The 25177-nt window shown below is 35.7% G+C and overlaps 1 protein-coding gene across 1 annotated transcript in view; it reads left to right on the forward strand.

Annotated features, from left to right (window-relative positions):
- PDE10A (phosphodiesterase 10A) overlaps positions 1–25177 on the forward strand; it is a 200115-nt gene that overhangs the window by 165387 nt on the left and 9551 nt on the right. Inside the window, exons 11-20 of the mRNA XM_026070001.1 lie at positions 594–736; positions 2910–3002; positions 3683–3869; positions 5350–5492; positions 7428–7511; positions 10523–10673; positions 13756–13911; positions 17242–17414; positions 20255–20366; positions 23568–23648. Coding sequence (XP_025925786.1) covers positions 594–736; positions 2910–3002; positions 3683–3869; positions 5350–5492; positions 7428–7511; positions 10523–10673; positions 13756–13911; positions 17242–17414; positions 20255–20366; positions 23568–23648 — 1323 coding nt within the window. The remainder of the gene's footprint in view (positions 1–593; positions 737–2909; positions 3003–3682; positions 3870–5349; positions 5493–7427; positions 7512–10522; positions 10674–13755; positions 13912–17241; positions 17415–20254; positions 20367–23567; positions 23649–25177) is intronic.

The raw sequence follows: 25177 nt of genomic DNA on the forward strand, positions 1-25177 counted from the left end.
ACCACTGCATATGGCAATCCATCATGCTACTTTTATTTTTCTTCTATTTGTTTATTGTTACGTATCACAGAAATGCACATTTTGCTTTTTTAGAAGCAAACACTGGCCTCTCTGTTATTTCTTTTTTTCTCACTGGATATTCAATGCAAATATGTATACATTGAAGACAAAGACAAAAAGACAAAGTATTCTTAGGTCTTGGTATATCTTACCTATTTAAAATAGTGTGAAAATGAATAATTTCTAAAAATAGAGAAAAAAGTACCATTTTGAAAAGCATTCTTTGCACCCCAAACCAGTCTATTAGGAAAGCCTTTTTTCTTTAACAAACATTCAAGCCTCTAAAGATACGCTTGTATTTTTCAATGAGAAAAACACTTTAATTTACAGAAAATATTAAATAAAAAACCCACTTCCCTTTTGAATTGTATCCTAAAAGATTGCTGTGAGGGTGGATGCTGCTTCAAAGAGATCTTCACACTGGATAAGTTCTCAAAACTTTTAACTTCTAAGGGCTTATGTTTTTATCAGATAAATGACTAAAGGTAATTTAACCCATGATGGTTAATTCTGATTTTGTTTTTTGTCTGTAGATATATGCAAAAAACCTGGTGAATGCAGACAGGTGTGCACTCTTCCAGGTTGACCACAAGAATAAGGAGCTGTATTCAGACCTTTTTGATATTGGAGAAGAAAATGATGGGAAACCTGTCTTCAAGAAGACCAAAGAAATAAGGTAAGAGTAGTTAGGAGAAGAAAGCAGTTTCATTATAACTACRGATGTGCAGGCATTTTATTATCCAGTCTCTGTGCCTATCTGCAGGTACCCTGACAATACTTGTCATACTGTGATATCATTCCCACCAGGACCCGCCTCCAGAAGGTAGTACTTCCGGGAATGACATTGCAGTGCCATCGAAACAACGTCTCTGAAGCTATAACGTCACTCCTGGAAATGCCGTCTTCCGGAGGCGGTCCTTTTGGAAATCATGTTGGGAAAAAAACAGAGGTGTTCCGAGGTAGGTAAAGGTGCAGGTAAAGGTGCACCTAATCCATAGTTCTGCCAATATGGGACATTTTTTGGAGTTCCCAAAAGGAATTGAAATTTTTGCTATTCAGGCACATCCAAAACAAGGAAATCTCAATTCATACCTCTTACGGATGGATTAGGCATACATAGGATCTAGTATGGACTGATCATTGGTTTTGAAGACTTTAGATCCAGTAGTTTTGTTTTACCTTTTCTCATCTGAATTTAGAATATTTTCAAAATTCTAAATAGTTGTGGTTCTGGAGTATGCTTGAAATGGTGAATTTGAAAATGTATGCAGGCTTGTAATGAGTAGACAGAATTCTCTGCCCAAAATTGTTGCATATTTCTGGTTCATGTCACAAGTAGATTTTTTTTTTTACATGTATGCGTATTTTTAATGAAAGAGTAAAACAGCAAAGTCAATTTAACATTTTTCACTTTTGAAAAGTGCTGAATCTTTATCAATGTGTCCATTAATACAAGATTTTCAGATAGACAGGATTTACCCTGCAACTTCTTAGAAAGAAAGAAATGTATGACTGAGTCTCCTGCATTAATATTTCTGATAAAATACACAATCAGCAATGAAATTTTCAGACTTTTTTTCAATTCCTCCATATATCATTAAAGTTCTTGGCCAATATGAGATATGATTCATGTCTTCACTTAGACTGCTTTAGACGAACTTACTCCTACTTACTACATTGTGTGAGTAAGAATGGAAGGAGTCAAAATTGGTGCAGTTACATACTGACAAGCAAGGAGGTGGCGTAAATTAAAGAAGAAAGTGGCCTGCTTTAAGATATACTTTCTTACTCCTTAATAATTGTTTTTCTTGCTTATATTTTACTCTCTTTTCGGTATGAAAATTCTTGAAATGTTGACTCTGAGTGCAAGGGTGTGAGTCATTTCAGGGTGATGTATACTGAAAGAGAAATATAACTTAAATGTCTGTAAGAAAGTAATACTGAGTCAGTCATCGGAAAGGAGTCTAAGTTGGTGTGATATACATATCATAAGAAGAAGCAGGAGAAACTGTAACTTAAAACCAGTTGTATGGGGTGAAATCATGTCAGTTTTGTCAGTGACTTCAGTGGGGACAGGATACTACCCAGGTACATTTAGATCTGAATGTGTTCTGTGTGGGATTCTTTCTACTTGTTCTTATCTGCAAATCCGTTTGTGCTTGTACGTCATAACTGTTTTAGGTTGAAGAAAAATTGCTTCCTAGCAATACTGGCTTGTATGTGKTTTTTTTCTGATTCAATTTGTGAATATATTTGCTGTGTTTAATTTTCTTCTGGTGAGATTAAAATATATAGTTGGTACCACTGCATTTTTCGCATGTCATGAGATGCAACATGCTGGTTATTCTGAAGCGTACTTAGGTAATGCATTTATATGATGTCTAACTTTGAAATATCTACTGGTATTTTTCCAAACTTTATTTTACCAAATTCACCTGTCTCCCAAAATACCCCTAGATTGTATATGATCTGTAAAAGTGGGGATGAAATCAATAGTATATAAGGGTAAACACAAGTCATAGGTTTTGTACAAATGTAATATGTATTAGGTATAACCTCCAAAGTTAGGAATACTGAATTTTTGTCACTAAAATGGTCATATTATGGCATCTTTTGTTTTCAACTATATAGTTATGTAAAATGTTTTCAGGAAGTATCTATTTAAATATGTGCTTTTTATTTTATTATTTACTACTGGTTGTTGTCTCATAAGGTTTTTCTCCCACGAGCATCTAAGTAACGTTGATCTGGAACAAATATCCATTACTGTGCCTGAGACAGACTCCAGTGGAAAAATATTTTTCTGGATCATTCATATTGTGACTAACACACATTTTTATTTTGTGCAGATTCTCTATAGAAAAAGGAATAGCTGGTCAAGTGGCAAGAACAGGGGAAGTCCTTAATATCCCTGATGCCTATGCAGATCCACGCTTTAACAGGTAGGAAGTTATTCAGTGAGGGGATTTGTGGGGAGGGGGAGAAGAAGATAGGTCACCAAAGTTTCTACTTAATTTAATGCTCAAATTTCAAATTAGGATACATTTATGGAACTGTGATCTTCTGATGAAGAGACAACCTATAGATATCACAGAATCACAGAATCACATATCTATCTAAATGTTTTGGCCATTGGAGATATTTTTAAGATAAAAAATAAAAAGTATTATCTGTGTCTTATATAAAAATCACAAAGAAAGATTTATTTTTCTCCTGTCCTAGAAGCCCAGTTAGGCAGACTGTTGCTGATTTTCTTTATTAGCCTCTCTGCAGTCTGACTGAGTTGGGGGTGGGGAGGAAACCCACCTAACAAATAACATGAGTAATACATAAAAAAAAAAAAAGTGTTCTGTAATTTTATGAATGAACTACCTTTCAATATGAGGAAGCTTTAATTCTTTATTTTGCAAATGGAGAGTAAAAGATTAAAATTGTTTCTAAATCTGACACAGTAGAGGTAAATATATAAGAGCTATGGAGGTTAACTTCTTACAGGTACTAGTTATGTCTACATTAAAAATGTCTAGTTTATTGTACATCAGCATTATTAGGAAACAAGGAATAGATACTAATTAATAATATTAACTCTTTTTTTTTTCCTTTCTCTTTCTTGGCTTTCCAGAGAAGTAGACCTCTATACAGGCTACACAACCAGAAATATCCTGTGCATGCCTATTGTAAGCCGAGGAAGTGTAATAGGTGTTGTGCAGATGGTGAACAAAATAAGTGGAAGTGCCTTCTCTAAAACTGATGAGAACAACTTTAAAATGTTTGCAGTCTTTTGTGCTTTAGCCTTACACTGTGCTAATGTAAGTTTTATCTGCAGTTTTGTAAGCTGTTTGTTATAATGTGAAGACTTAGAATCCTAGTTAAGGATTTAATCTATTATTTCATCTTCCAGACCATTAAAGTGAGTCATAAGTCTGTTTTGTTGAATTAACAAGGAAATCACAGTCATTGAAATCTTTGCTGAATAGTTGTATTTTAAGAGGCTGGTAGGGATTCATTTGATGCCTTCTGAAATAATTGTACTCTGGATACATCCATTTCATATAGCTAAACTGAGAGAGCATACTTGAAACGTGAGTGGTATCTGTATAGTCCTTTCCATTAGGAAGTATGATTCCTACTTATTTTTACAAATTCAGATCATGTATTTTACAACGTTAACTGGTGGATGGAGATGGTATATATTCTCTCCACTCCATATGCTTACTATTGAAAATATTAATTTAATCATTTATTTTTATATGCTGTGCTATATACTCATAATTATCCATTCTTCTAGACAACGGTTGGTACAATTTTTGTGTTCAAAGCCTTTATTTTCAAAAAAGACTATTAATTTAGAAAGCGTAAACAATGTAATGATCATTACTGTATAAGTGTAAAAATCTAACACTAATCTTTGTAGAAGAAATTTATCATATTCATGGGAGGTAGGATACAATGCAATGGCAGTTAAGCCTGGTGATTTACGTTAAGCCATTTCACATCAGGCTGACAGTATACTGGAGCAGTGAATCTTTCTTACACTCAAGCTTGTTCCACATGACTCAAGGCAAGTAGAGGCCTGCATATAAATGAAACTTGGGACTATACGGTCACTGTTGTGCGTGAGTTCACTCTGTTTACATGATGAAGCTTACCATTCAGGGCATACTGCCCCAGAGATTGTCTTTACTAAAAAAAAACCTGGTGCGTCTTTACTTGTTTACAAACCATGCCGCATTTACAGTAGATGAGTTTCAACCCCTCAATAATTAGTTGGACTTATTTTTCACTGTTATTGCATAGTAATGTAGGTATGATAAACTTCTCATGTACTTTTTCTGCATTTAAGTAGCAGTTATTTGGACCAGTTAATAGCCGAATTCATGCAGTGGCACAAAATGTGAATTGTGCCCCATTACCAGTTTTCTTTTTGTTATTCATATTGCAAGGGACTGAAATAGACTCTAACATCTGAATTCTGATTCTTTTTCTTGGGAGAGATGAGGGCGTAATGAAAAATTGGCAGAGCCCTAGATTTGTACCCCAGTGAGTAGATGCAGAAAGGTGTGATAATTCTTGAAAGTTTATGGCCCCTACTGAGAAACCTAAAAGGCCCAGTTTTCCAGAAGTACCAAATTTCTGTAATCTGTCACTTTTCAGACATGTGAAGTTGGGCAGCCAAAATCACTGACATTTTTGCAGATGTATATTTTAAGAATAAGTGCTTGATTACAGGAAAGAAATGTTATCTGCCTTACTAAAATCTCACAGTAATGAGTAACTTCTCTTTCTCAGATGTACCACAGAATTCGCCATTCAGAGTGTATTTACCGTGTAACAATGGAGAAGCTATCCTACCACAGTGTTTGTACAGCAGAAGAGTGGCAAAATCTCATGCACTGTACACTGTCTCCACATATCTGTAAAGAAATTGAACTGTAAGTATTTTTTCATTATAGCAACAGCTACAACTAATATCTGTCTTTGAAAAAGTTGATTTTTTTTTTGCAGGGTTTGTAGGAAGCACTGTTATTATAGAACTATCCCAAATCATGGGGGTTTATCTCTAGTTATCTTACGCCTAGGTACACTTTATGTGACCTTCGAACAAACTATCTATCACAGGTGTAAAATAATACCTAATCAGAATGGTAGAACTTTCCACAGAGATAAATAACTACAGTAGTTGCATTAAACATTAAGTTAGATCCAAGAAGTGTAGCAATGAGGATTTTTTCCTGATAGGCTTAAGTTACCAATAGCTAGAGGAGAGGGTAGGCCGAGCTGGAATTTCAGTAGTTAAGACAAAATGGATAATATCATCCCCTTTACATGTTTTAAAATAAGAGAGTCAGCTCTTTCCTGTTTTTTGTTGTTGGTGGTGGTATTTTTTTGGCTTTGGGGTGTGTGTGTCTTGCAGGAGGGGCAAATGGATACAGCTCTCTAACTCCTGAAGATAATTCAAGATTATGAATCTTAGGTGTCAGGGTTTAAGAGCCTAAAGGGGCCTACATTTGGAGGAGGACTTCCGATCCATTAGTTTATGGTATCTGAATAGTCTTAACTTTTCTTTAAAACAATTTGGTTGCTGTCTGCTCTCACAGGTCTGCTGTGCTATGCTGTATGCTTGAGACATACTTTTATCTGTATTTTATAGCTAGTCTCTCCCTCAGAATACTAACACTGGGAGTCATCTCAGTTTTTAAGCCACTGTTCCTGGCTCAGAACAATGAATTCTACTGTAGTGACCCAGTGCCTAAAATCAAAACTGATTTTGAGTCACAAAACCTAAATGTCTGGAGATCTACTCTAGATTTCACTTACTCTTGTCAAGTGCTGAGCATTGTGGCTCTGATCAAGCAAAGCATGCAAGCATATGCTTAAGTTTAACAGTGACTACTTATGCTTAAAGTTTGTTATGTGCTTAAGTGATTTGGTTGAAAGCCAGAGTATTAGCAGCTTGCAGGATTACACTCTAATAGAAGCCTATTATTTGCAATATAATTTCTTGTTCTTTGTTAGATATTATATAACCCGCCTCCTCAGCAAAATGACTTTCACTTGTAAAGATGGCAGGTTTCATTCTAAACTGTATTAACATCCTTTAGTTTGAGAAATCTGAATATATTTAACCATTTTTCCAAGCAGTTCAGCTGCCTTCAGCTCTCTTTCACCTGCTGGGTTGTTCAATGTGTGGCRTACGCACTAGCATTTAGCTGGGTTCAGTGGAAAGTAAATAGAAGACTTGCAGCCCAGCAGGTGCCAGGAAAGGGGTTAATTAATAATCAAAAGACAAACAGCTGAGCTGGTCCTTAACATTAGGCCCAAGTGTTCATATCAGGAGAGATGCAAAAGCATTGGCTAATGAAACATAAAAAACACAATATGAAATGATTGTTTTTTGAAGTTTGTGCTTAATTTCTATTAACTAATAAAATTTGATTTTTCTCTTGTAAAAATTAAAGTGATTCTTACCCAGTTCTGATAGAAACTATTGGGCAAAGAAGTCAGTGATGTGTTACTAGACATACTATCCTTACAATTTTGGGGAGAAAAGTGGAATATTTTTGGAGTACCTGTAAAGCTCTGATTATCCGCATTGAGCGAAGACTTTGGTGCTGTACTTTAACAATGGATTCTTAGAGAAAAATTTCTGTTGCCATTAATTAAACAGAACCAAAGGGTAGCTGTCAAAGTTCCATTGACCTTGGTGGAAATATATTGACTTACATAGCTGGAAGATTAAGACTGTAAAGTCAGTTTCTCGTTTATATTCAGAAATGAGTGAATGCTGTCAGAGACATGTTACCCAGTCATTTTTAGTTTAGAATGAGAAAGTCCTTTTACTTGCTAAGCTGAAAATTTCTTCTTAGATACCACTTTGACATCAGTCCCTATGAGGATGTCTGGCCTGCCATTTTTGTCTACATGGTCCACCAGTCCTGTGGGACAGCCTGGTATGAAGTACATGATTTATTGCTTTAATTCAATTATTTATGAATGTGTGTATAAGGAAATGTTGGGATCATTATACTCTAACATATGGTATTATTTTATTTGGAGTTGGAGACAATACTTGGTCTGCACAGGGCTATAACAACTGGATTGAATTTCTTGTCCTAGTTTCTTGGTCTCCAGTTCATAAAATTTGGGAACAGCCAGATGGAAGAACTCACAGTATCATCCAAACAGTTGTCCTTTCAAAAAATAGAAGTATTGTTTGGTTCCGAGGTCAGATTGTTTTTCAGTCAGAAGTTGGTGAAGATGTTAAAGGCAACCTTGTCAAAAAGGAGGGAAGGTCCATGAATACTGATTTTTTTCAAATTCATAGTTGCTGAAATTAATTTAATATGTGGTTATAAATCCAAGACTAGGATCTTATCTTCCAATATAAATCACTTACCAGCATCATTATCCATTAATTATAGAAATGAGTGCTTTTCAAATGAAATGTCATTTCATTTATTGTCCTTTCTCTTAGTGTCCATTCTCATTACCAATATCAGTAGTCTCTTGGCTAAGTATGCTCCCACTGCTGAAAGAAAAGAGCAGCTCCAAATCGTGGAGAAGTGGGGCAATTGTGGAGAAGATGGGCGATTAAAAGGGGAATAATCCCCCTCCAAACCTGAGGAACAGTTGGAAACGTTTGTTGGTGGCTGTTTCATCTTAATAACTGGACCAATCTCCATGCCCTCATGGCATAAATACAGTCAGATATGAGGGTCTCTCTTGACTCTGGCATGGTTGGTTTCCTCCTTCTTCAATATACTGCAAAGTGGATGACTATTCTAGGTGCAGTTCTTCACTGCTTAGCAAAATCAGGGTATTTCCGTTGCTAAATGAATGGCTGTGGTTGCAGGATTTGGGGACAAATTTTCAACTAAGTTCTATTCCTTTTCTTTCCTCCTTCTTTCTGGGATAGAATTTACATCAACTTATCTTTTTTCAAGTGAGTTTCATTTCTGACGTATAAAGTTAAACAAACAAAAGTGAGGAAATTATTTGAAAAGGAGACTGTGAGGACTGACAGACTTGTGTTTAATTTCTGAAAGAGAAAAGAAAACTTCTTAGCCCTCTGAAACGAGGACTTGCAGCTGTTTTAACACTAAAATTTGGTTTTCAATGTATTGAGGAGTAGGGTTGTGCCTTTCAGTATACACCTATTAGTGTGCAATTGTCTTGTCCAGGGAGGATTTTTGAAAAAAAGCTATGATACTCACTACAATTTCCTTGCTCTCAGGAAGAAATAATCTTTTACTGTTCTAATCAAACATAAAAAAATACAGCAGTGGGGGAAGTAATAGTATTCTAAGTTAAGGTATCATCTGTAATGATTTCCCCTTTGGCTACAACTGTACTATGCCATAGTAATCATTGAGCAGATATTGGATCTAGGTGGAAGTGACTGTTACAATATTCTGACTAAAGATGTACTGTTTTAAACAGTAGTTTTACCAATTATTCTAGAGCTGTCTGTCTGAAATCTCTAGAACTAAAAAAGAAAACCTAAAGCTTTTTTGAAAGACAGTATGCCTCCATTTTTACTGATGGCTAAGACTAGAGCAGAATAATAGTTGCTCAACATGCAACCATCGAAATACATTTTTCTATCTAAATGGCTCTATGTAATAAATGTATTTACATTTTTACATGATAGGTCAGAGACATTCAACTTTGTTTTCTCAGCCCACATACAAGCAAAACCAGGACATTAATACTGCGCCTGTGAGATGCATACGAAATGATCACAATGATGTGGACCTTAAAAAAAAAAAAAAAAAAAGTCAAACCACAGTAACAGAAAAAATATGGTAATAAAGGAAACACGATCTGTTTATGTGGGGAAAACGTCAGTGAGTTAGGACTTTGGCAGCTTCGGTTCAATTCTGGGCTTGAAAATAATATTCCTTCTTCTCTGGCAATTTGTTTTAGGTACTTTAGAAAATTTTACCTTACATCCAATATGGCCTGAATTTCCCATTTGTAAACAAAAAAATAATTCTGCTTTCCTCTGAAAGGATCTTGGGTAGATAAAATCTATTAAAGATTGTACAGAGCTCTGATACTACAGGATAAGAAAACTTTTGGAGATATTCTTAATGAGCACATAAGCTAAACGTAACAATTTTGTTACTACTATCATTACCTTTGTCAAAATTCTTTTGACCATAAATTCACTCTGCATGTACATATTAATAAGCAAGAAGATATAAAAATTTCTTTTAAAATAATCCCATAAATGCTACAGATCATGATTTATTGGCAGTTACTTAAAGCATTGTTTGGTGCAAAATGTAGAAACACTGAAAGGTGAATTTCTATTCATTTGGCCAAATCAGAAAAAAAAAAAAAAAAAGCTTTAGGGCTGACAAAAAAGCCCAAGCTTTTTCTTTTCACCGTGTCAATATGAAGGCTCTCAACTTTTTTTTTTTTTTCCAAAACAACTTTTGCATTTGGAGGTTTTTTTGAACTATGTACTATGCATTTAAAAATTAACATGAAATTGAAATAAGTTAGAACTGTTTCTAGGTCAGTTTGATTTAAATTTTATTTTAAACAATTAAATTTTTGTTTTTATGTCAGTTTGCTTTACTAATTTTTTGTTTTAATCATAAATGATATTTTCAAGTTGTTTATTAGGGGCAAAGTTTCAGTTTTCAGCAAGTTCAATAAATAGTGCTTTAAAAAACAACACTTTAGGTTTCTGGGAATGGAGAGGTTATGTAATCATGTGGTATGAATTGAGTAGGTTGACTTATGTTCCAGAATTTCACAGATTAAATTAAGAGCATTGTCAAGTACTCACACTCTTCTGTTTTTTCTGAAACTTGAATGACTCTCCTAATCCATGAGTCATACGCATTGGGAGTCCATCCTAGCAAGAAGAGTAAACCAACACATCTTTTCTCCTCTGTTGGTTATTTTATCCATTCTTATTTGTTGTCTCACCAAATTCTTTCCTTTCAAGCTTTGAACTTGAAAAGCTATGCCGATTTACTATGTCTGTAAAGAAGAACTATCGCCGTGTGCCCTACCACAACTGGAAGCATGCAGTCACAGTTGCACATTGCATGTATGCTATACTTCRGAACAACCAGGGGCTTTTCACTGATCTGGAGGTAAGTGAGGGGATGGTCTCATTAGAGGCATCAGCCATATCACAGAAGTGCATTTCCTATGCTAGAGTTTTGATATCAGCTTGGGCAGAGTATATAAACCGTGAAAACAGTCTCATAGTCTGTCCTGTGGAATGAATATGAGTAGAAAGCTTGAGGAAGGAGAATTCTTCAGATTCCTACTCGAAGTGTTTCCTTCATGTTTTTCAGGTTTGCTCACTGAAGAAGCAGCAACAGATTTGCTATAAGACTATTTTGATATTATCTCTGCATCCTTATAACCACATCCTTTATTTTAAACGTTTAAGAAAATGGCAGATCTGTACCGAGGGGAAGGAAAGCCCCTGAATATTGGACATTGTGAGATCTGGGAGATATAGAGTAGGACAAGAGAGAAGGGCTTTGGTGTTGCAGAGATAGCTGACATACATGAGTAAAGGAGAAGAATAGAAAGGATGGAAGGAAAGCAAATGACGAGACATGTTTATTCTCTGATGAACTTCAGTTATGCAGCAGCTGTACTTAGCATGTGTATATATTTTTCTTAGATAGCTGCATACAGTTTAGAAAAATCATACTTTTAATAGATCACTAACTGAAAAAATTATAATAATAAAATGGAAGGTTTTAGATGGTTTAATGTTAATACACACTATGAAGAACTGCCACTTTTTTTTTTTTAATTACTGTAGGTGCAACTGGAAGTGCTGGCTATTATTTACCTGAAACTTCCCCCTGGGAGAACCTGTTTTGAGTTGCACATAACTTTGCCAAATTCTAGCCATTTGGGTTGTAATTTTCCAAGCTTGCTGTCTTCTTCAGGCTGATTTATTTGGGGAAATTTCAGACAAAATTCTTTGGCTCTTTTAGAGAAGCACATTATGAAAAATCATTTTTCTGTTCAGTTTATAAGAATAAAATAAAATTTGATGACCTTTCATTCGAAAAGGTCTAGTGTATTCTGTTTAAAGCTGGGACTTGAAAATTGGCACCAAAATAGGAAAATGGCATTTGCCAGCCATATGCTGAAGGTTGACCAGGTTACACATTTGAAAAAAATCAATGTTCCTTCATAACAAAAAATCTGTAGATTGCACTCTTGGGAGGTATTTAGAGCTCTCATAACTTTCAGTACTAACCAAACTGTAAGCCCCATCTTTCTGGAGCAATTAAAACTTGGGCTAAGAAACTCTGGGAGAGCAAAAGAGGCAGCTGTTAAGAGAGATGGAAACAGTCATTGTTCCCTGTCAAACTTCACTCAGCCTTCACCCACTCAGACACCTTATCCCAGACTACATTCAAGCTCTTGCTAGCAGTCTCATCATCCTGACGCTGGAGATGTATCTGACAAGAATACAGGCAGCTGCTGAAGGAAAAAGGCTGGGGAACTTGCACAGGCTGGTCTGAGGTGAGGGATGATGATACGCACCTAGGTAGATGGAATGATGGAAGGGGAAGGTACAAAACACTGTCAGAGAGATTCTGATCTAGAGACAAATAGATCCAGCAATTGGCAGTCGTTAAAGACCAAGAATCCAAGCAGAGACACTAGGTACAAGCTCAAGAGCACAGAGATTAGGCATTGTAATTCTGAGGGACTAAGACAAGAATGAATCCCTGGGAGGTAGGGACAGGGACAAGCCAGACAAAGAGAACTATCTGGCACAAGGAGCCAGCCAGACAAAAAATAGGACTGGGAAACTACAGGTTGGAAAGGATGCAACAGGAGAATTAAACTTGTGGAGCAAGGACAAAAGAGCTTTTGCCCTCTAGATCTAATATGCAGTATGAAGGATCCTGAGACTTGTGTTTCCTTTGCTGTCAGAGAGCATTTTTGAAGTCCACTGGCAACTTGTCTCACCCCTCCTGATAACAGTGAAAACGGGATACTAGTTTTCTACAGTTGTTAGTTATTTCATGACTTGTAGATCTCTGTTATGTCACTAAGGGTTCCACTTCTGCTGAGGATCTGTGTGGATGTGTGCTACAGTATGATCAGTTTTATTCTGTTTGCTTTATAAAGACATGCTTTATAAAATGTGGTATCGAAAGGACATCATTAAAAATGAAAGAGAGGATTAAAAATAGAGGTGAATGTCTCAAAATCAAAAATGCAATAATTAGGAGTGCTATAACCTTAATTGAGCACCTTGTGTTTTTGATAACGTCTTTAATTATGTGATCATGTGCTGTTTTTCCACAGACTCTCAGAACTCTCCATACAGTACACATGATGCATGTTGCTTGCTTAACAAGTGGCTATTCAGTATTCTTTTTCTCCTTCACTTTAGGGCCTTTCCCTTATTTGTTGAACACTCATCAGAACCTACTGTTAGACCAAGTGTTAATTTCATAAAGACTTTTTATGATGTTCATGCCTACAGCAACTACTTTGCAAACATTAATGAATATGTTTTTCAAAACACACTTGTGTGAAGAAATTTCCCAGGTGTCCACTGATTTTATGTGTTGAATGAGAGATTTCAGGGACTCTAGTTTTCAACATATTAAGAATTAATTAAATAAAAATTCAGTTTTATTTTATTTCATTTGCAGTTGCTATTGCTCAGCGCTTCTGTAGATCACATTAGTGAGTACCTGCGAAAAGTTTGGTTTTAAGAGGCTTAGTCAGCCTCTTGTGGGAGCTATGTTGCAGAGGCAGGGTTAGCACTGGCCTTTAGGACAGCAGTCTTGACCATGAACTCACACATCCTGTGTATTTCTCCTCCCTCAATAACTCTGTGCTTTCCATTTTTTCAATAAACGTGGTAAGGATCCAGTGGACAACAAGACTATCTGTACAAAATTCTGATCTCTTCCTGAAGCAGAATCCCTCCCATAGTATGTGATTGTGAAACAGTGTGTTATAATTCATAATATAAAAAAGGCTTGAATTACAACTGGACAGAGAATTTTAATTCTGCATTTCTTAACTTTTGCATTTTTTGCAATTTTAAGGACATTTTTCAGCGTACTTTTTCAATGCAGTGTAATCCTAGTGCAACACTCAGGTATTTTGAGAGATGAGGGTGACATCTAGAGGCAGGAAATATATCTCACTTTTTTTATCTCGATTTTTTTGTAGCGGAAAGGTCTTTTAGTTGCATGCTTGTGTCATGACCTGGATCACAGAGGTTACAGCAACAGCTATCTTCAGAAATTTGACCACCCTTTAGCTGCTCTCTATTCCACATCAACAATGGAACAGCACCACTTCTCGCAGACTGTGTCCATCCTGCAGGTAGGATTATTGAAATTGTACCATCTGTGAAGTAGAGTCCAGTTGTGGAAATAGAAGTCACCTCATTACCCCGTAGATCTTCTGAAGCATGCTTAATTTAATTTCTGGATTGTAGTGCTCATCTAGAAAAGTAGTGTGGGAGAAGTATTTGCCTTGATTTATTACAGCAAGTCTGGTTCCAGAATTGGCAGCCCAAGTGTTCAAAAATAATGCGTGTGTCTTGAAAATCAAAGCATCTTTCCAAAAATCTTGATGTTATGAAAGATTAACAATTGTTTATTTGAAGGTCTACTGTTTATGGCCTTTCTATGGAGCTATTAGCTTCCGGGTCAACTCATGAGGGTTTTTCCCACAACCATACAGTGTAGGACCTTTTTTGAAAAAGAAGACTCAGTTTCTCCTTTAGTTACATATTTCCAGCAGAACATGCTTCAAAAGAGTCTTTAATTATCCTAAAATTCTGAATAAAAACTCAAGAACTGGCAAAAGTTTGTATGAGAAGATCTAAAACCTGCTGTAATAAATTTCATGAACATTATGTGTGGCATGAAGTCTTGAACATTATGTGTGGCATGAAGTATGCATAAATTCTTTACCTAGGACTAAATGTTAATTTTGCACGCATGAGAAGTTTAAACTGTTTTGATTATGTTATGTGCTTTTTTTGTTCTTCAGCAAATTGAAATAAAAAATTTGAATATGATAATATTCTGTGATAGAGTTCCTAATATGAAGTAATGTCTCTGTATGTTTAATTAATACAAAACTAGCAGAAAGCGTGCAGTCACATTTTGGGAAAGCTAAGTGTATTGGTTGACAAACAGATTTTCTCTCATTAGCTAAAAATTTGTTCGTGCTGAATTAGAAAAAAAAAACAGTGAGAACTCTCACCTGTGAAAATGGTTGCCAGTCCATAACATACCCGTGCTTACTGTTTTTATTTTTTTGTGCACATGCCTGACACACAGCCTTACCATGCTACTGTGTCACTAATTCCTTGTTAACTTTTCTTTCTTTCTGGTCTTTCAGGGGGAAGATATTTATTTTCTTAAATATCTAATCAGCTTTTAGGAAAAACACATATTCTGTATTATGTTCAGAAGCCCATCTTATGGTTATGGTTTTAGGTATCATACACATTTCTTCAGAGAATGGAAGCTTTGTCTCTGAGTGTTCCTCTATGTAGGAGGGTGTAATTGAATCCTTCAGTGGTGGTATGGCATTAGATTTTTAGTATTCATTCTTTGTGTGAACTGGTACACAGCGAGCAAGTTCCACAGTCATTAACGCTTCTCTGTCCCATTATGCTATGTGGAGCAGACTTCTGTCATTCTTTAATAATCATTTTGCATTTTTCCTGCAGAAATGGTGTAATTGGTGAAAGCCCCATTTGCAGAGAAGGCAGAGAACCTGTTTGCCTCCCTGCCATCTCCTAGCCTTGGTTGTTGAGAGTGAGTGAGGAAAGGGAGGTGGCCAGGGCTGCCTAGTGGACTCAAACACTGGCTGCCCAGGTACCCGTGGGTGGTGACTGGCAGCAAAGACAGATCAGAGCAGCCTTGTGGGCTTGCTGTTCTTCTTTTGAATCAAAAAGCCTTTCTGCGCACTTCCTGGCCTGCTATCAAAGGAACTGTTAGGATTTATCGCAATGAGTGTTAATTTTGTTACTAACCTGTAGTACTTTTCATCTTTTGAAACTTTATACCTACTTTTCTCATCCACTGACAGTTCACATGTACACCATTCACTGGCTTTAGCGCAGCAGGGAGGAGTAAAATGTTAGCAGTCATACCTTGTATCTAAGTCTTAAAAGCCTAAAAGACATGCTCAGAAATGACAGCTTYGATCATTACTTCACTAAAAGGAATTAGTCGATTTCTAGTAGTGTGAACAGAAACTGTCACAGCCACTGTGGTCTCCCTGGTATTGCGGATTTTAAAGCCTACAAGTGACAGCTCCAAATGTAGCATAATTTAAATACTAGGACAAACAGCATGCTTGTCGATTGGGGGGCTGGGGGAGGGAAAGCTCTCAAAAAACAAATTCTGAAAACTAGTAGTAGTCATTTCCTGGTCCCAGAGTGTTGATGATGGGTTAAAACATTCTGAATTTTTTTTTTTGAGCGTCATGTATTGCGACTTAAAAGGCTGCCAAAGGAACACTGAGACATGGATGGATTGTATTTTCTATTCATTATTCACAATAAATCTACTTGTCCAAGTAAAAATTTTGGAAAATGAGATTTACGTTCCGGATGATGAGAGAAGCCAAGCCTATTCGTACCATGGAGGAATTCTTTTGAAGAAATTATGTAAATGCTTGACAAAAATCAGGAAAACTTTTGATGAACTTCAACCCAAATGTCAATTAAATGTCAAAACACCTCTGCATTTGATATATTTTAATAATATTTTCTGTTTGTGAATATGCACACCTTGACATGGCTGGCTGGCTCATTCTTTTTTGTTTTTTCCCTGTTTTCCCCTAAACAGTACAAAGACTTGACAAGTTGTTTTCAAAAGCTTAGAGTCAGTGAATAGTGTTGACTTTTCAAAATGTGGTACAGTTTCATGAGCGATCACAGTACATGGATATTGTCAGTTAAATGCACAATAATACATAGTGGAAATTGAAAGGGGATGACAGTGGCATGTTGCCAGAGCCTCCATAGTGGAAAACATTGTCTTTAGTTTATGAGTCAGTCAACCCGCGGTTGAACAAAGCTGCTTTTTCCCCTAAATGTTCGTATACATGAAACTACTGTAATAAACTCTATTTCTAAAAAGAAAATTGTATCAGAGAGTACAGCAATTGCAGGCACATTTCATTTGGAACACTGTATCAAAACATAATTATTTTAGTACTGTAACTTGGATATTTCTTTATCCATGTTACATGTTATACAATATCAAAAATCCTTCTTCAGAGTGAATCAGACACTCAGTTTACCAGCTTGGCAATGCAGTAATCTGGATCAGGATTAAATCGCAAATTCCCAAGCTAATACTGTCTGACAGTGCTGTGTATGTAGTGCTTATAAATTGTAGTGGGAAAAACTAGCATTTTTCTTTAGTAATGCTTTCAGGCTTCAGAAAGAACATACTCTAAAGGAACCAGTCCCACAAACCAATCAGTGGTTTAATCATAACAGTTTCATGACAATATTTAAAAAGGAAGGATTAAAAAAGTGCATTTCAGGCTGTCCGCTTTTGAACTTGTGACAAAAATTGTCAGTGGGTTGTAAAACTGTTGTAACCTGTCTGGTAAAATAAAGACTGAAATCATCTCAGAATTAGAGCTTGTGCTTTTTATTGGTTTTTTACTTTTTCATAGCTGGAAGGGCACAATGTCTTCTCCAATCTGAGCTCCAGCGAATATGAGCAAGTCCTTGAGATCATCCGCAAAGCCATCATCGCCACAGACCTCGCCCTGTATTTTGGAAATAGAAAACAGCTTGAAGAGCTGCATCAGACGGGAGCATTAAACCTTAAGAACCAAGCACATAGGTAAAGCAGCAAACTACTATTAGTTCTCCAGGTTATTAGTCCTAGAAGAAAAAAACAAAAACCAAAAAATTTATTTTTGCAAAAGACAACAAAGAATTCAAATAAAAAAATTGCAATCTTCTATGTACATAGTAATTTTGTTACACATAGAATTTCTAAAACTAGTTGTGTGTAAAATGCCAGGTATATAGTAGTAATTAACAGTGTTTTATATTTGCATGTCAACGCCTTCAGATTTCATTTGCACATTTCACTGGCAGTGTATCTGTGCAGGAAAGTTAGGTGGGGGGTGGAAAAAAGTAAAATGCAATAATTACTTCATTTTATTTTTTATTTCAATATTTTTATTATTCTCTAAACATGTTTTTTGAAATGTTAATACTGACTGGAAGTCATTCCATGTCATCTACAGAAGTATCACATATATCACAAGATCAAATTCTAATTGCTTGAAAACCATACAAACACAGTAGGCATAAGCTACTCACAAGACATCATTTTTCTTAGAGATCAATACTTGAAGTATCTTTGTTAAAATAATGTGTTTGAATCCATTGATGCATAGCAGTATTTTTTTTTAAAGGGTGGATATTTGACTTGAGTTAGAGTTAGCTTTCAATAGTTCATCATAATTTAATTTATTTATTGTTGCTGTACCTCCAAAAGCGATTATTGCAATCAGATTTCTATTTTTCTTACTCCAGTTCATGATGTGAGGAGGGGAAAAAAAGACAAGCTCTTTGTAATCCCTCATCCTCTCCAAAAAAACAACAAACAACCCCAAAACTTAGCCAGATGAGATACTGATTTCATAAAATGTTCTGGTATGATCAGGAGTTTTGGTGAAACAGGTGACTCCAGAAAGCATACGTGACCCAAACAGAGAAACAGGACAGAATTCTGGTCAGATCTCAACCTTTGTGTATTAAGATAGCTCCCAGTTTAAAAACTATGCTACATATGCATATATTCATACATACATGACTCTCCTTGTCCACGTAATTAAAACATAGTGCACCTGGGATGAGAGATAGGTCTCCTAACAGTGTTCATGAGAACGCTCACGCAGCCCTGCCTTACTCCTCTCAGAGCTTCTTAACTGGAAAGTGGATCCTGTCTTTGCCATAATGCAGATAGAAATCAGAGAGGTAGGAAAGTATTGAGTCATGATTCTGATTTCTCCAAAGGATACTTTGATACTAGGATCTTCTTTACTTTTCTGAGGAGTTTTACAAGTTTCTGCTGATGGTGTTGAATAAATTATCACAACACTGTACAAAGGGCTGTTGTTAGGAGCTTATTTCATGGTATGGAACTGAAGAAATTTATTAGACTTGAATAAACCTTAAAATCTTAAAGACACAGAGTTACAGTAGGTTCTGATAATCCTAGAATGAAATTAACCAGAAAATCTTAAGTTTAGGCTTTACAGATGTTAAATAGGATATACAATAATACACAACTATTTAGTGTATGATTGAATGTTCTATTCTGTTTACATTTTTAATCCTACTTGCTCTCAGGACATTTTCAGTGCAAAACCATGTGCCTCGTGATAGGAAATCAGTTTGTAATGTGATTGAAGAATCCAAGACTTATAATTGATATTTATATGACAATAGAAATGGTGTAATGAAACCTTAAATTTGGTCCTTACCTGGGTGATGAATTCTCTTTTTTAACTCAGGGGAGTTGTACTTTGTTGTTTATCTATGTGTCATATTGTCTGTTTGTATATTTTCCACTGTATATTTGTCTACTGATACAGCTTTTATGACTACCATCACATCAGGCATGCAAGTTAGCAAGTCATGTGCTTTTTTCATGAAATAGGCATTAAAAAAGATGCAGGTGTCCTTTGGCCCCATTTTAGGATCTCCCCCAGGTGGAAGACATTAATTCATTAATTAATTTTCCAGTTTTCTTTGTAAGACTTAGGTTCAGAAACTATTGATTTGGTTAGTAGTACAGTTCTAGAAAACTATTTAAATTGGATTTTTTTGTGTGTGAGTATTATACCACTGATTATAATCCTACTATCTGGTTCATTTATTCTGTGAACAGGTTAGTCAGTGTATAGGACAGAGTTATGGAACTGCATAAGTTTCTCCTGCCTGGCCTAGAATTCCAGCAGAGCAATGACTTCTGTTATAATATGTCTTAAGACATGTTTGGATTATTGAAATATTAAGGCTGTTGTGGAGACATTCCTTAATGCTCCTGTATTGCTTTAGTAGAGCTGCATTCAGATTAAATACTCAGTTTGCTAAGGCAGTTCTTGAATCCTTTTCCACATAAAAATTAAGTCACAGGATCCGGTTGCTGGCTGTTGCAACAAGTACGAATATGTAGAAAATACTGTGAGAAAAAGTGGAGGAAGAAACAGATTGCTTGTAATTGGAGTTTCTTGACATAGACTCAGAACTAGATTTTGCTGTTTTTGGTGTACATGCGTTCATTCTTAAAACAGTGGAAAGAAATGCAGCAACAGGATACGCCATCCCCCTTTTTATAGACTTGAGCTTTATTTTCAGAAAATCAAGGAGGGGCACGTGAGCATTTTAACAGACATTCTTGTGTACATTGCTATGAACGTAATTGTGCAGAGGCTAGTTGATGAACTCTAGTTGCAGGTAATACAGTAATACTGGAGATAATAAAACAATTTGTGCGATGCCTTACTAATAAGTCTTAAACAGGTAGGAAAAAAAAGCAAGGTGGGAGAAATTTTGTAACATTTATACTTTATTGCTGGTTGTACTGAGGAAAGGCAAATAAAAGCTTCAGAATATGATAATTAATTCTTCACCAACTTACAGTTTAATATTATTTTATTCTAGAGATCGAGTTATTGGTCTGATGATGACTGCTTGTGATTTGTGTTCTGTGACAAAGTTGTGGCCAGTTACCAGACTGACAGCCAACGATATATATGCAGAGTTCTGGGCTGAGGTATGTGTGTTTTTTTTGTTTGCTCTCTTTTTTTTTTTACAAATGGAAGTATCCAGGAAGAGAAAAACACTGATAGAACAATTTGCAATGGGTATCTTAACATGTTTATTTTAAAGACTGTTCATTGGTGCATGCACATGTTTTGTTAATTGCTTTGAAACTCTTCAAAGAGCCAAGTTAGCTTCCTGATTTGCAGGCAGTGTTTTTTCTGCATGTTAAAGACAGATTTAGAAAGTATGTCGTAATATAAAGTGACCAAGCAACAGAACATATAAGAATCTGTAGGATTTTTTGAGTCAGTAACAGTAATTTTGTGAAGGAGCTATTTGTATTCTAGAAATGCAAAACATGAAACCAGCTTCCAGGCAGCTGCCTTAAAACACACACTTCTAAAGCTGCAGTGTGAGTTCAGGAAATGCTAAAGCAAATAAGACAAATCTTAAAATTGTTCTGATCCTAGCTTTTGAATCTTCTCTGTGAGCCAGCTTGACAACTGGGTCCTAAAGAGAGATAGTTGACCTTTTAATATACTGAGAGTTACTCCACAGATAAGATTATTGAGAATTCAAACATGGCATTGAGATGTGCTATGTGATCATGTCCATAAATAAAGATGCAATCTCTTATATGTCCTAATGCTGAGGAATAGATGCTCTATTTGTTCAACTTTGAAGATGAAAGAAAGACTACTTTGTGGATATAAGGAATAAATTCCTGAGGTGTTGCACAGAGTTGAATTCTGCAGTTTCAGAACATATGTAGTATTTTCAAGAACTGGTATTGCACATGTGTGTGTAAGCTGTGGTTCTTTTCTGTTATGTGCCCTGTGGAAGTCTGCAGAATTCAGTGGACTTACTTCTGGTTTACATAGGTGTAAAATTGAAATCAGGCCTACAGAGTTGATGTAGCATGCATATAACATGGAGATTTGTCCTGCCTGTTGCATGTTTTTTATGAAATTCAAAATGTGCATGGCTTGTGTTTTTTTTAATTTATTTTTGTTGCATTTAAATGTTCTTATGGGCTTAATTATGAACAGCTTAGACTACAATAAAATGTTTGAAAACTGTAGACTTTATGAACTCAAACATCTAGTTCAGTAGTCCTTTTATAAAATGTCAGCACTGAAAAGTGAATGTTCCGACAAGTCATATAATGGAGGTATAATATTAACGTGCCTCATACTCAATTTGTTGCAAAAAGACTCCTTTTTTTTTTTAACTGCTAGTTTGTGAACTCAGTGTAGAAGGAAGGATCAAGCTGGGTTTTTTTGTTTTGTTTTGTTTTCCTTCTCAACAATAGTAAAGATAGAATTATGGGCAGAATTGAGAGTGCCCAAATTTTAACTTGTTTTGTAATCCAAGGATGAGTTAATAATGGTAGTTCTTATAAAACAATAATATTTAATGGAGCAAATTTACATTAGAAATTATTGTCGGAAATTGAAATCTGTAATTGATTTTTACTGAATCCCTTTTAAGAAGAGGTTATCTGACATATGTCAGGAGTTGGATTTGTTGTGGTGCAGTCAAGATAGCTGACAAATCTGATTGTACATCTAAATGCTTCTCTAAAATAGAAAACTGGGGACAGATATAGAGAAAATCCTAGGAAAGTAAATAGAAAGCTAAGTAGAAAGTTTAGATTGCATTTCACTGCAGAAATTGTTACCTAATTGGGGAAAAAAAGTAAACTCTAGAAAAGTTGTAATTTTGATTAGATTGAATGGCTGTATTACAGTTCTAAATACAGGGGAAAAAAATTGCTTCCATTTTCTGCTTGAGTTCATAATCTTAATATGCTGAATAAATTATTAGAGGATTTTTATAATAATTTTTCAATATGTAATTATTAAATACAACAATAAACAACTGCAGAGGAAGCTGCAGCAATTTTGCAGTACATCACACTGTTGGCTTTTTTTTTTTCTTTCCATTGAATGAAGCCTAATGTTTTCAGCAAAGTTCTACCTCTTGATATCCCTTCATCATGAAGATTTCCCACAGTGCCACAACTTGAGCAAAATAATACGTTTGCCGATCGATTATATAGGATTACAGGCTTGTATAAGATTTGTCTGTTATAATTTTTTGTGAGATATGAGAAAGTAGGTAGTTGTTAAACCCTTTAAGCAGTATTTTTTTCTGTACCTATACTCCAGGTACAATGATACAAACTTCTTGATTTAGAATTTCAACTTTCACTTTCTTTTTGATTGTGGTCATCAGCTATGGGGATAAAACCAGTATTTTTTACAGCATACCTTGTCTAGTAATGCATCACATAATGTGTTGGCACATACCTTTTTCTTTCAAGGTAGAATGATCAACATAGTTCTGAGCTTTGTTCAGTTTTGGCATAATCAATCAGAGGCTGGGCAGCTTCCTCAAAGCTTCCGGTGTTTCCAAGACACTTCATACTGTGTTAACCAGAAAGCTTAAAATTACGTGAATTAAATATGCATTAAATGGTGCAGTGTCGAGGGTCTGATCACTGAGACTGTGACTGATCACTGAGACTGACTGCAGACAGTCTTGACCAATCAACAGCAGTACTTCAAGCAAATGGGAGAAAATTAAATTTTACTTACAGGAGGCACATAAAAATTGTTTACAATTCCTAAATAACAATCCACTGAATTTCTGTGCTGAGAGTTCTTACAGGTTTCTTTCTTATCAGCTGGGGAAGGAGGTGTTTTCTCTTGCTTCTTTTGAAAATAAAATGTCTGACAAGCTAAACAGTGAATAGATGCAACGATTTTAACCTCTCTAACTACTTGATGAGGCAAATATGGGGCATGAGAACACAGCACATACAGACATTAATTTGGAAATAGCTTTGTGATTGCATCTCTTGTTGGTTAACCACAGCAGGACCATATAATAGGTGATGTCGAGGCCAAATATGCAGGAGGGAATCAACTTCAGGAAGCCTTCATCTTTTCTGAGCTCAAGGTAGTTTTGAAGCTGACAAGTAGAAAGGCAATCACTGACTACTCAACTCACACTAGAATTAGTTTATTATATTGCAAACTTAAGGTGCTAAAATGCTTCCTTGGAAGAAAGCGTTGGCACTTGGAATTTGACTTGATATAATCTCATGAGAAAGGTGTGATAAATTGTCTTCTGGAGGTGCCTTTGCGACTGTAGAGGAAACCTAGAAAACTAACTTAGACAACTCTCTCTCCCTCCTTTTCCCCAGGGTGATGAAATGAAGAAAACGGGTATTCAGCCTATTCCTATGATGGACAGAGACAAGAAGGATGAAGTCCCTCAGGGTCAAGTATGAACTCTCTTTGTAAAATGATACATGTTTTACAATGTTAATAAACACTATAATGTTAATAAAACATGTATATAAAAACTTTTGTATATATTACATATATTATTGACTATTGTATTGATGTTAGGATATGAGTGTGCCCTGCTGAATTCTGTTCTCTGCCTGCAAGTCAGAGCTGGTCTTTTTAAGTAGCAGTAGAAAAGTCTTTTTTCAAAGACATTACTGAAGCAACAATATGCTATTTGCTGCTGCCCTGAAATGCTGTATAACATAGCTCTACTTCCTGTGACAGAATAAGACTGTGATTCTGTGAAGACTTCAGGAACGGTTTAAACATGATAAAATATTTCYAGTGTGAAAGCATCGTGTAGTTTCAATTAAAAAATTGAAGTCTGTCTTCAGGTTAGACTTAATGCTGATTATATGTTAGTGCTTTTATGTTTTCATAATTTCCAATACAGCCATTTATGTCTTATTACTATTTATTTCCTTCCCTAAAACAAATATTCTGTGCAGTGGTGATAGACCTCTGGCATAGTTGTATTTTTTTGAAAACTAATGTTGCTTTTGGATACAGTCTGTTCCATCTTGTGTGATAAATGGTTGGATAAGGAGATATAAATGCTTAGGAATGGCAGTCTCTCCTTTCATCCATACAATCAAGTTAAATATTGAAGAAGTATTGAGAAAACAAATGACTAAATTTCTGAAAAGTTATAGAGTCATGAATACCAAGCACGGATTTGAAAAGACAGATGTCACTCATCTGGTGTATGGGCGATTATTTACTATGTCATGACATTTTAATTTGCAAATTAGTCCAGGTGAGCTCTGGCATTAGGCACTGGTATGTGGATTAAAGACTACATGTAAGATAAATCCACAGCAAAAGATTGAATGGGACTTCTGGTTAGGTAACAAAGGATGTGAAGTCTTTTGTCAAATATTTTTAATACAGTTTTGCTGAGGACTTACTCTGAGTGGTTGTTGAAGTAATCTGCAAGGGGATCAGATATTTGGAGATAGGCCATAAGATAACGCAGGAGACTAGCTGCTCATGGCCAAATTCAGACCCTGGTGCTGGCCATTGACTTTCTCTGCAGCCCTTTACAGGCTATGTGGTCTTCTTAAGGCGTTCTGTAAAGGAGCATTATTGCAGAATGTATATGTCTTAGAAAAGTTTTAAGCCATAGCTAAAATAATGTTAGTGAAGTACTGTGGAAGAATGCAAGAAAAAGCAACTCAGCACTGTAGCAGCACAGAGAACCTCGCAAATCCATGGTGCTTTCCTCTATTCACAATCCCCTGAATTGTGATTCACAGGTTTTTCTGCAAGTCTCATGAAGGAGGTCTGTCATGAATAATATCTAGTGTATCCTAATATAAGTGCATTGAAAGTCACCTGTTTCATTCTTCATACTTGTATCTCTAGCTAAAATCACAGTCATGCGCAATTTTGAGAAGTGTCATTAACACTTTTTCTACTTAGTAAGTGGCTACTTCCACTCCTAGATAAAAGTTTTCACTGT

The sequence above is a fragment of the Apteryx rowi genome, unplaced genomic scaffold, assembly GCF_003343035.1.
Source record: "Apteryx rowi isolate R43461 unplaced genomic scaffold, aptRow1 scaffold_300, whole genome shotgun sequence".
Lineage (NCBI taxonomy): Eukaryota > Metazoa > Chordata > Aves > Apterygiformes > Apterygidae > Apteryx > Apteryx rowi.